This window comes from Electrona antarctica, assembly GCF_951216825.1.
Source record: "Electrona antarctica genome assembly, chromosome: 17".
NCBI lineage: Eukaryota > Metazoa > Chordata > Actinopteri > Myctophiformes > Myctophidae > Electrona > Electrona antarctica.
In genome coordinates, this window is record NC_136798.1 from 25983330 (window position 1) to 25995416 (window position 12087).

Here is a 12087-nt window from a genome sequence, read left to right on the forward strand (position 1 = left end):
ATAGCCGAAGTGATGCGATGCGTTGTGAGCCTCTAGATCTGCTATTTGAGTATATTTCCCATTTCCAATACTTCTTCTAGTCCACTACATCTCAGGGTCAAATGTTAGTAGCCTACTTTTTACTCCACTACAATTATTTGAGAACTTTAGTTAGGCTACTAGCAGTGGTGTAAAGTAAGTAAGTACGTCATGTACTTAAGTACTGTACTTAAGTACAATTTTGAGGTATTTGTACTTGAGTATTTCCAATTTCCAATACTTTTACTTCTACTCCACTACATCTCAGAGCCAAAAGTTTAACTTTAACTCCACTACAATAATTTGAAATCTTTAGTTACTAGTTACTTTGGAGATTTTAATTTTGATTAGAAAACATACATTAACTACTACAGCCCTATACATTTCAGCCCTTTGAAAATAGCAGATCTACAAGCTCACAATGTGTTGCAATGCGATACATTGTGAGCTTGTAGATCGGCTATTTTCAAAAAACATTGCACACATTTTTAACTTGTGAAATGGGACATATGCAATACAAGTACCATACTTTTTTTACTTTTCATTTTGATGCCAATTTGCTCATGACGAGGGCCGCATTCTATCACTGCATATGATTCTCAAATGCAATTATGCACAGTAACAATGTCTGCTTAATGTATTTCTGGATCAATCCATGGTAATGGACACCAGGGTGAAGAGAAGACTTGGAAGCTTTTAAATGGCGGCTGCAGTGTTAAATGTTCCGTCTCCTCTAAAATAAGGCTCACTATAGCGACGCCTGGATTTTTTAGACGACAGTCTGTGAGAGAATTATGATGTAAGTGCACTGTGTTATTTGACTGAAATGAGTATAAAAGCCAAGAGGGTCACAGCAGAAAGGAGAAAGGGCGTCTATGGCAGTGGCTCCCAAACGTGTCGAGGCAGGGTCCTGCATTGCTACAGTGGCAGTTTAAAGTTTCTCTTTCTCTCTTTCTGTCTCTTTCTCTCACTTCTCACCCGCTTTCTCCAATGTATGTTATCCAATAAATCAGTGTCATTATACAAATGTAAAAACAAACAAACAACAACAAGCCTTTAAAGGACCACACTGGCCTCTCTACATGTAATTGTCTATTCACACATTTTTTGATTTCACATTTGTTGACATTTGATTTTCTCCATAGTCATTAAAACAGTACAGAATTTAGGTAATTGCATTTTTAATTCCAGATAGAATATTCAAATGTCTGATATGTATCTTTGAATAAAAAATGGCGCAATCCAACAAACAAAATAATGCTGTTTGTTGCATTATCTCAAACAAGTTTGAAGTCTCTGCAAGTTGACTACCATACCATAATACAATTAATGTAATAAAATGGTTTCCTTGAAAATCAAACTTGCAGTAATGCCTAGTATACATGCAATGATACCTCCAGCGTGGTCCTTTAAGGTCACGGCATCACTTCTAATTGCCGTACAAATCCTATATTACCCAATGGGATCAACAGATCTCATTGGGTAAGATCAGTGGTCTAAAGTAACTAAGTACATTTACTCAAGCACTGCACTTAAGTACAATTCTGAGATATTTGTACTTTACTTGAATATTTCCAATTTCCAATACTTTTACTTCTACTCCACTAACTCTCACAGGCAAATATTATACTTATTTATTTATTTAAAAATACATTAACCACATCCGCCCTACAGTATATTATATAGATTTCGACCATTTGAAATTAGCCGATCTACAAGCTCACAATGCATCGCAATGTGACACATTGTGAGATTGTAGATCGGCTAGTTTTCAAAAGGTTGATACTTTTGAAAACTTGAAATGGGACATTCTGTTTCTGCATAATGAGTACCTTTACTTTTGGTACTTTTAAGTAAATTTTGATGCCAATACTTTCAATTACTTTTAAATTCTGTATCTCTACATTGCAGTATTGCTACTTTTACTTAAGTCAAAACATTTGAGTACATTTTTCCACCACTGGGTAAGATCAACAGGTTGACATTTCCTACCTGAGTAGTGCTGCACCAGTTGCTGCAGCGTGTCGAACTGAGCCCTGGTGGTGATGTAGTAGCCCCCGCTGTCCAGCTTGCGGATCTTATAATGCTTGACGTGGTCTCCCTTCACGTCGTCCCAGTCCCGTATGGACAGGGAGAAGGCACCTGCATCACACAGACACGCTGGAGTCATGCATTGTACCGTATGGACAGGGAGAAGGCACCTGCATCACACAGACACGCTGGAGTCATGCATTATACCGTATGGACAGGGAGAAGGCACCTGCATCACACAGACACGCTGGAGTCATGCATTGTACCGTATGGACAGGGAGAAGGCACCTGCATCACACAGACACGCTGGAGTCATGCATTGCAATATGCCTCGGTACTACAACATGACGTCACGCTGCGGTGATGAGCGACTCACTGCTCACCCCAACACATCTCTCTGTTTTTACTAACCAAACGGTCGTCACCTTATCACCTAAAACTGGGTTTTGGGGTGTTGGACACACACGTGCACACACGCACGCACACACACACACACACGCACGCACGCACACATGCATGCACGCTCACACGCACGCTCACACGCACGCTCACACGCACGCTCACACGCACGCACGCACGCACGCACGCACGCACGCACGCACGCACGCACGCACGCACGCACGCACGCACACACACGCACACAAATACTATATGAAGTCCAAGTTGTGGCTGGCAGGTGGGTAGTGTCTGTGGCGGGTTTGAGAGATTTTCCCATACAGCATATGGACTGGACATGCCCGGCATCAGCAAAATCCCCATTTCTGCTTGTACATTATGTATTGTATATATTTGTTACACACTCAGCAGGTGGATATACTGTAGGTGTGTCTGGTGGTTTTACCCTTGGTAGTTTCACTCTCCCGGATGAGATAGGTGCCACGAGGATTCCCAGTGGACAGCAGTTGACGCTCGGCATCCTTACGACCCAGCTTTCCAAAGTACCAGCTGCAATCACAAGAGACAGCATGTTATGAGGATGCTCTTACCCAATGAATCAACAGGAAGAGTTTCAGAAGATATTACATTTATCCCTAATAAATAAACATATATAAAAAAGAAAGAAGATATTACATTATGTGACTTTTGAAGGACACGTTTGCCCGGAAGCCAAATTAAGTCCTATGATGTGATTTGTGAATTATACAAGAATAAACCAAATGCTCGCATATTACATTTTGGCTGCCAAAATGACTCTATATGAGTTCTCCATCAGTTTGTTCATGTGGAACCACACAGATGTTAGTAATTACAGAAGAATGACTAAAGGAGAGTGTGACATATGCTGTTGGAATCTGTAGCAGCTTTGCACACAGCAGGACCAGTCAAAGACTTGTGACTCCAATTACACTACTAAATATAAAAATAGAAGAAACCCATGGCAATTTGAACATCAACCAGCTGTTTGTTTGATTTTGGGTTTTTTCAAGTTCTTGTAGCCCTACTTTTTGAAAAAGTAACAGGGATTGTGACACAAATTATGTTAACCTGACCTTTTAGCCTCAGACCCTAAAATCTGGGCTCAAAATAATTTAACCCTTTAATATGAATATCTATATCTGTGGTTACTTTATTTAAAGCAGTGTTTGTCAAATCCTTATGATTTTGGGAGGCAATTGGAGCATCAAGCAGGTTTCTCTTGGTCTGACATTCATGAAAAGCTGGCATTTCAAGGTTCCTGCAGTCCTGCAGACTGTAATTAGTCAAAAACCGCCAACGAGAGGTCCCATATATATGACGTCACCCTGTGAACAGGTTTCCTCTGGTGCCACAGTAGATCTGTGTTAATGAGCACGGCACCAGAACGTTCTCCCTCTCTCTCATTAACCTCTCCCTCTCTCTCTCTCTCTCTCTCTAACTCTCATTCATTCTGTTTAGTTTCACTCCGTTCCAGAAGGCTTATAATGAGCCCTCGACTTCACAACACAACCATAAGATCATTATTCAGAGTCACAATATGATGGGTGGAGTGTATGAAGCACTTCTCTCTCTCTCACACACACATACACAGAGAGAGAGAGAAAAATCTCGGTCACAATGACCTGACATTTCAAATACTAAATGCGACTCTTTATGAAGTCTCACGTGTCATTTTAGCTAGCTTGTGAAATGGTCTGGCAGATACATTGTCAATCAGGGTATGATTTCCTTCCTTCATTCCCTGCATTTCTCTATCTCTCACACAGTATCAACGGAGAGAAGTGCGTGTCTGACAAGACTGCGTCCTTGTCTCCAGAGGCCCCGATGCCATTTCGGAGCATGTGCGAGAAGAAGTTACAGGCTGTGCGATGTATACCCCACAATGACAACAGCCCTCCCCCCCCCCCCCACACACACACACACACACACACACACACACACACACACACACACACACACACACATAAACACACTCACTCCTCAGCCTGGATGGAGTCCACTGGAGCCACATAATTACTGGGAATGTAGCCGTTTCCACCGGTGGTGAGTGAGCGAGCGTCCCACCAGTCACCTTCACTAAAAGAGAGAGAGCGAGAAAGAGAGAGAGAGGGAGAGAGAGAGAGAGAGAGAGATTGAATTAAACATTTTCTTTATTAAAACCATTTCATGCTAAACAGAAAAACAGAACACTGCATAAAGTGGTAACAATCGATGAATCGATGTGTGCTGACATTCACATAAGCAGCCATGGATCATTGGCTACTAACAATTGTAACCACATGAACCTTAGTGTCTATGGCTGAGCACGGAATGTGATGTATGATGTTTAAGAGGATGTATGATGTATGATGATGACAGTGCCCCTCACTGCACACAAGTGTGATTTCTTTTTTCACAGAATCAAAGGTTTTATGGTCATGATTCACCAGGATCCTGGATGGCTTGATTATAGGCTTAAAATAATTGATATCAATATCTTTGGAAATCTCTATGGGAAAAATGCATTGGCTTTTTTCGAGTGGCTGCCACTGCCATGCCATATAAGGGACACGTCTTTTAGTTTCCAAATAAGGGACGATTCCATATTTCCATAAGGGAAGGTTTGGCAACCCATGCTGAGAGCTATAACACAAATGTCTGGGGGTTTGTCTAATGTCTAACCTTGAGGTCGTGCATGCTAAAAATGAACTGTATGTATATATGCACTCAAAGGACTGTAGGGTGAAATGCATAAAGCATCTGTGAAATGCTATACATATATACATGACGCACACAGAGAAAGAAATCCATAATTCATGTGATCGAAACACTGCATGCTTTCTGCAAGCTCTTGTAGCTTTGGGCGGCGTTTGGCTGTTCAAACTGATCAGGAAGTGAAAAGAACAACATGGCATCTGTGGTAGAGCATTCTCCAAATGGGATAATAGCAGTCATGAGGAAATGACTATTCTAGAGTTGTATTTTTTTGAAGCCTCGTCTGGCAGACTAAAAACAGAAGTGTAGAATTCCAGATCTGTTAAACCACATGCTTCATTGACCACGGCCCTCTAATACTACTATCCTTTTTTCTGTTTATACCAAATCTCATTGGGGAAAATTGCCGATCTACAAACTCACAACACATTGCAAAATCTTCTAGAAACGTTCGCCTATTATGACATGCCCAGAATAGAGAAAGCTATGGTTCGTGTCTTGCTGTTTCTGGCCCCTGCACTGTGTTATGCTTCTCTATTGGCTTGCTTTGTGATAATATGTCCATGGCTTGTCGTGGAATGTTAGAGACACCTCCCTTTCGTTTTGACTCCAACGGTCACTCCCCTGTTGCCAAGTTCCGTACTGTTGCTTGTAATGTAAATTTAACACGGTCAAGTACAGTGCTCATTATGAGTCAGTGTGGATGAGAGCATCCACTAAATACTGAGGAAAAGCTCCCAGAGAAGAGGGGGGGTGCTCTGAGTAACCTTTCAGCCCGGACGCCCACGCAGTCATTACTGTCCTCCCTCCATCCCTTCATCTCTCGTTAACTATAGCTATAATCAGTTCCTATTGGCTCGCTCGTCCCTCCCCCCTCCCTCCCTCTGCGCCAGAGTCTTTCATCTGCACAAGCTGGTCATCTTCCCATCCCTTGGCCTTTCTCACGTGACATCTTTCCATTGCTTTCGGGTACTCTATCCCAGTGTTTTTCCCAAACTTTTCAGGTCGAGAACCAAACTAGTGTTTTTGTTTTTTAGGTTTTTGGGAATGTATTTTGAAAATGACTTTGAAATAATAACGAAAAACAAAATGTAGGAAACAAAACATATACTGTTTGAGAACCAGTGCTCTATCCCATTCTTATCTTAACCATTTGAACTCCAGCATCCATATCCTGGGGGGCCAAAAAATAGCCGATCTACAAGCTCACAATGCATCTCAACGTGGCGCATTGTGAGCTTGCTATTTTCCTGTCCCATTCTGAACATGGTGCTTTGCTGTCTGACGCTACAATACTCATAATTAATTGCAAAGCCTTGCTTCTTATCTTGGCAGTTATCTGGCTGGCTATAGTTTTTGATGTCCATCCATACGGACAATCTGGTGGTGTTTTCAACTGTCATGGCAATACAGAGAGAGCGTTGACGAGCTTATAGGGCCAAGTACTGTCCATTACTCTTACCGATACCGGAGACACAGAGAAACGAGTTTTCCTTTAATTATTCAGCCTGTTAGCCATGTATGAAAGTTTGATGCCATCCATGTGGAATCACTAAATCATTCTATACTACCATCTCACGCTGCTGTAAACCAACCTCACAGCTGCTGTAAACGAACCTCACAGCCTATTCTAGTTTGTTCAAAGTGAAACACTACTAACATATTCCTTCTTTGTCCTCCATTACACCTATCACCCTCTAAAGGGTATTACATCCTTAATGAAACTCTCCATCCACACACACACACACACACACACACACACACACACACACACACACACACACACACACACACACACACACACACACACACACACACACACACACACACACACACACACACACACACACACACACACACAACATCAATAGCTAGCTGGTTGGTTGCCTGGAGGGACAACTAAGGGCAGTGGTGTACCATACTAATAGTAATCGTATAGGCTGCACACACATACTGTAGGTAGGTATACATGCTTGCGCACGCACGCACGCACGCACGCACGCACGCACGCACGCACGCACGCACGCACGCACGCACGCACGCACACACGCACACACGCGCACACACACACACACACACACACACACACACACACACACACACACCTCCCCCTCCAGATGACCCCCATGGCGATGTCTCTGTGACACATGGTACCACCAGGCGCTGGCTGCAATCACATCACTCATACACCAGATAATGTGTGTGTGCGCGCGTGGGGGGGGGGGTTCTGTATGTGTGTGTGTGTGTGTGTGTGTGTGTGTGTGTGTGTGTGTGTGTGTGTGTGTGTGTGTGTGTGTGTGTGTGTGTGTGTATGGCTGGGGGTGTTGCACAGTATGTGTGTCTGTGTGGGGTGGGGTTCGAAAAACACTGGAGAGAGAGAGAGAGAGAGAGAGAGAGAGATATAAAGCAGTATAAGGGATTGGACGGGGGGGACGGGGGGCGGGAGGGACGGGGGGTTCATGTGGTGTGAATGAAGCCATGATGAGGAATGGCCTGGGGACGACATCACAAGCAGAAACGGGCCTGTTTTCCTTTTGTTCAGGGAGGCGAGCGGAGCGGAGGATCCCCTCGGGAGGCAGAAGAATGAGCGTGTGCACACGCTGTGCAACGCTCCGGGCTCGGAGAGACATGAGGGGGAGGACGGACGGGGCACGGAAAGACAGAGGACGGACAGACAGACAGACGGACGGACAGACGGAGGGAATCCTGCCCTCAGCGATCTGTCCTGAGAGACAAGAGGAGGAAGAGAAAGAAAGAGGGAGAGACGTGAGGGAAGACAATGTGTGTTGGCGTGTTTGTTTCTTTGACTCCAACCAGCAGTAAACAAAGTACTCCCTCCCATCCTGTGTTTTGAAAATGTCAGATCTACAAGCTCTCAAGCTACAAGCTCACAACACGTCGCATAGGAGCTTGCAGATATCAAATAGCCGATGTACTGTATATACTGTATAGGTTTATAAAGTGTTAAATAGATTTTGATGCTACTGTATATTAACACATTTTCCAGGCACCCTGGAACCCCCTCAAGGACCCCATGGGGGTTCCCAGACCCCACGTTGAGAAGCACAGCTCTAAACCGCCACTAATCCCTTCTCTCCAATGCAGATGAGAGAATACAGCATTGTGTGTGTGCTGAAAGAATGGAGTTAAGAAGACATAATATATCTCTGCTGTCGGAAAGAAACCACCTAACTCCAAAATGTTCATTTTTCAGAAAATGAAAAATTTACTTTTTTCAGGAAATGAAGAAAACCATATATTTTGAAAACATACTGTAGCAATACTGCCCAATCAAAGTTGGTGTTGTGACTTTATATATTGTCAATTACTTACTTGCATGAGAGGGGAGAGGTGGTGGCGTTAGCTGGTTTAGCAGTCCAATGGAGTTTTTTTTCATTGGTTCAAATTCTTTTAACCAACACACAGATGTAAAGGGTGTTCAATAGCACTGTATGCAAACAAATCAAAAACCTTAAAAACAGCAACGAGCAGCCATTCACCACACCACAGCTCATTTATTGACAGCCCAGAGTCGCATCAGAACAATTCCAATTCAGTTCTCCAACAGCTCTCACTGTAACCGCTTGTTGGTGAGAGCCAAGTGGGGAATATCACTGTTAGTTGGAAACCTAGACTTGTATGTTCAAAACTGTTGCTTTAAGGAAAATGGAAAAGAATAAGCTGTGGTCGAATGGATCGAGACTGTAGGTAATTTAGTCACAACGTCTTCATTGGTTAAATATTGATAAAACCAACAGAAAGAAAGAACACTTTTACTTTCAAAGGGTTAGGCTTATAAAAAAGGCAGAATTGCCTACAAGCTCACGGCGCGTTGTGATGTAAAAAAGAGGGCAAAAAGAATCAATGTGGAGATACGAGGTTTCCCTGACAACACTCAGGTCCCCCTTCACACGCTGCATGTGCATTCACACACAGCTTCCTGTCCCCCTTCACACGCTGCATGTGCATTCACACACAGCTTCCTGTGCGTGTTAAGATGCCATCACAAAAGGGACAACGGTTCCTTCTGTGTGCCACGGTGCCTGGCTCCCTGCCGCCATCTCTCCGGGCGTCCCCGCGCCTGTTCACGTGAGCCCCCCAGCCTGAGCAGGCATCTGCCAGGGACCGCCTGCCATAATGCCAGCTAAGGCCCAGCCTTGACGACTAACTTAAAATCAGGTTAGGAGGAAAAGGCTGAGGCTTGGCAGTGGTTGTGGGCATCCCATGGTGTTGATGTTACGCTACTTCTCCAGTAGGGGTCAGTGTCTGTGAGCAGCCGGAAGGAGCCAACCACCACCAGACGCAGGGAGGCTGAAGCAGGCTGGAACAGCAGGCATGGGAGGATGGAGGAGAGCGAGGTGGTGCACAGGAATGCACAGGAAGTGTCACGGGTCTTCCAGGTTGCTGACTGGGTGTGGTGAGGTGTGGTGGTGTGGTGGTGTGGTGGTGTGTGGTGGTGTGTGGTGCGGTGCGGTGCCGTGTGGTGTGGTGTGGTGCAGTGCGGTGTGGGTGCGGTGCGGTGCGGTGTGGTGCGGTGCGGTGTGGTGTGGTGCGGTGTGGTGTGGTGTGGTGCACTGCGGTGTGGGTGCGGTGCGGTGCGGTGCGGTGCGCGGAGCGGAGCGGTGCGGTGTGTTGCGGTCATAGATAGTTGCGGTGGAACACTGACCTGCCTAGATCAAAGGCTATAAGGGGAGATGATAGCGAGTGCACAAAGCAGGGGATAATAAACAATGTGCATTAACTGAAATGTACCGCTATGCTCTTTTAAACATTGGTACATGAATCATGAAGTCACTCTGCTTTATCCTGCTTTTCAAATTGCTTCCTGGCAGTGCATGTTACCATTAGCAGGGATACAACGGAACTATCCACTGTAGATGTAGACCCTCAGTTTGGATATATAATAACCACTTAACATAGTCTACTCTAAACTTAGTAAACTGGACCTGAGTTAGCGCCGTACTTGGACCACCTTTTTCTGTCTAAACCAAAAATAGCCGATCTACAAGCTCACAACGCGTCGCAGTATGAGCTTATAGATTGGCTAATTTTGGCAAATGTTCGGCCCCGGAATATGGATGGTGGGGTTGGAGGGTTGTATACAGCACATACACTACAGGTGTGATCACAGTCTAATCAGTATCAACGAATGAGGTCACCGTAGAATGAGGTCGTGCATGGTGTGCCGGCGTGCCGCACCCAACTGATCAGCGTAATTATCACAAGGGGAAGCACAGGAGAATGGGGTCAAACTACATAACATGCATGTCCTCCTGTCAGTGGTGGTGGGGGGCGCCCAGCCAAATGCCACTGCAACACTACAGAAACCCTGTCCTCCTGTCAGTGGTGGTGGGGGGCGCCCAGCCAAATGCCACTGCACCACTACAGAAACCCTGTCCTCCTGTCAGTGGTGGTGGGGGGCGCCCAGCCAAATGCCACTGCAACACTACAGAAACCCTGTCCTCCTGTCAGTGGTGGTGGGGGGCGCCCAGCCAAATGCCACTGCAACACTACAGAAACCCTAACAAAATAAACATGTCTTTGAGGAGGGAGGACGAGCTAGAAGAGGGTCGCTATGACATATGAGAGAAAGAGAGAGAGAGCATCAGAGAGAGAGAGAGAGCATCAGAGAGAGAGAGAGAGAGAGAGAGAGAGAGAATAGACTACGGCATGCTGAGGGAGAGAAAATGAAAACCATCCGTAGGCTCTGAGGCCAGCCTGCTTGAAGAGCTGTTATGCCTCTTGCTCTCCACACACACACACACACACACACACACACACACACACACACACACACACACACACACACACACACACACACACACACACACACACACACACACACACACACACACACACACACACACACACACACACACACACACACACACACACACACACACACACAGCTAGCCAAATAGCCAGTCTTTGGGCAGTTCCGCTGACTGGCGGTAAAACGAGCTAACATGGCTGCAGGCATATAGGAAACGAGGGCAGTTGCACTTCCTGTCCTAGTTCAGAAGGAGGACTTCCTGATCTCATCTAAGTTTGTGTACATGCATACTATGATTCCTCACCATTTGTCTTGTTGATACTGCATAACAACAACTTGGTCCCAGGCAGGTGTGACTGTAACCACACACTAAAGCCTTCAAAAATGTACAATTTACAAGCTAATAATGTGGTGTGATGCTGCAGATCTGCTATTTTTTTAAACATGTTATGAATAAATAAATACATTTTAATGTAAATTATAAAAATAAAGGGAAGCTCCGCCTGAAGAAGGTCAGTAGACCGAAAGCTTGCTAAATAAATACATTGATTGTGCGCAGATCTGAGTGTGTGGAGCTTCCCTTATTTTTCTCATGTTCCCTTTGTGGCTCCAGCACCTCACTGAAGTTTTCAGCGGATGAGCGGTGGTTCTTTTTACATTAATGTAAATTATAAAGACATGTCCGAAAATAGGATATCATCCACGTTGAAAATGGTTAAGACAGACAGACAGAGTTATGGCGGTTTCAGCAGTCGGCACCTGCAGTCAGGGTAGATAAGGAGCTGCAATGACTTACGTGCTGTTGATGATCTGGAACTTCTCTCCTTTCCTGAAGCTGAGGTCGTCTTCTGTCCTCGCTTCGTAGTCATAAAGTGCCACAAAAAGGGTGACTCCTGCAGGCAGACATGGGGGAGAGAGGGAAAGAAACAGAGACGGAGAGAGACGGGAGAGAGAGAGAGAGAGAGAGAGAGAGAGAGAGAGAGAGAGAGAGAGAGAGAGAGAGAGAGAGAGAGAGAGAAAGAGAGAAGCGATTAGTGAAGAGAGAATTAACCTCACAATCGTAAGTGACAACGCATGGTAAGCTCTACATGCTCTACAAGGTCTGGACTGAGAAAGCGCCAAGATATTTTTTTTATTTTGAGGGGTGCTAGCCC

At 45.0% G+C, this 12087-nt stretch overlaps 1 protein-coding gene across 3 annotated transcripts in view; it reads right to left on the reverse strand.

Moving 5' to 3' along the window:
* The window catches only part of fynb (FYN proto-oncogene, Src family tyrosine kinase b), a 104796-nt gene that overhangs the window by 27736 nt on the left and 64973 nt on the right, over positions 1-12087 (reverse strand). For all 3 annotated transcript variants that reach the window (XM_079526574.1, XM_079526573.1, XM_079526575.1), the window contains exons 3-6: positions 11730-11826; positions 4444-4542; positions 2891-2994; positions 2011-2160 (exon numbers count right to left, since the gene is read on the reverse strand). In XM_079526574.1, coding sequence (XP_079382700.1) covers positions 2011-2160; positions 2891-2994; positions 4444-4542; positions 11730-11826 — 450 coding nt within the window. The remainder of the gene's footprint in view (positions 1-2010; positions 2161-2890; positions 2995-4443; positions 4543-11729; positions 11827-12087) is intronic.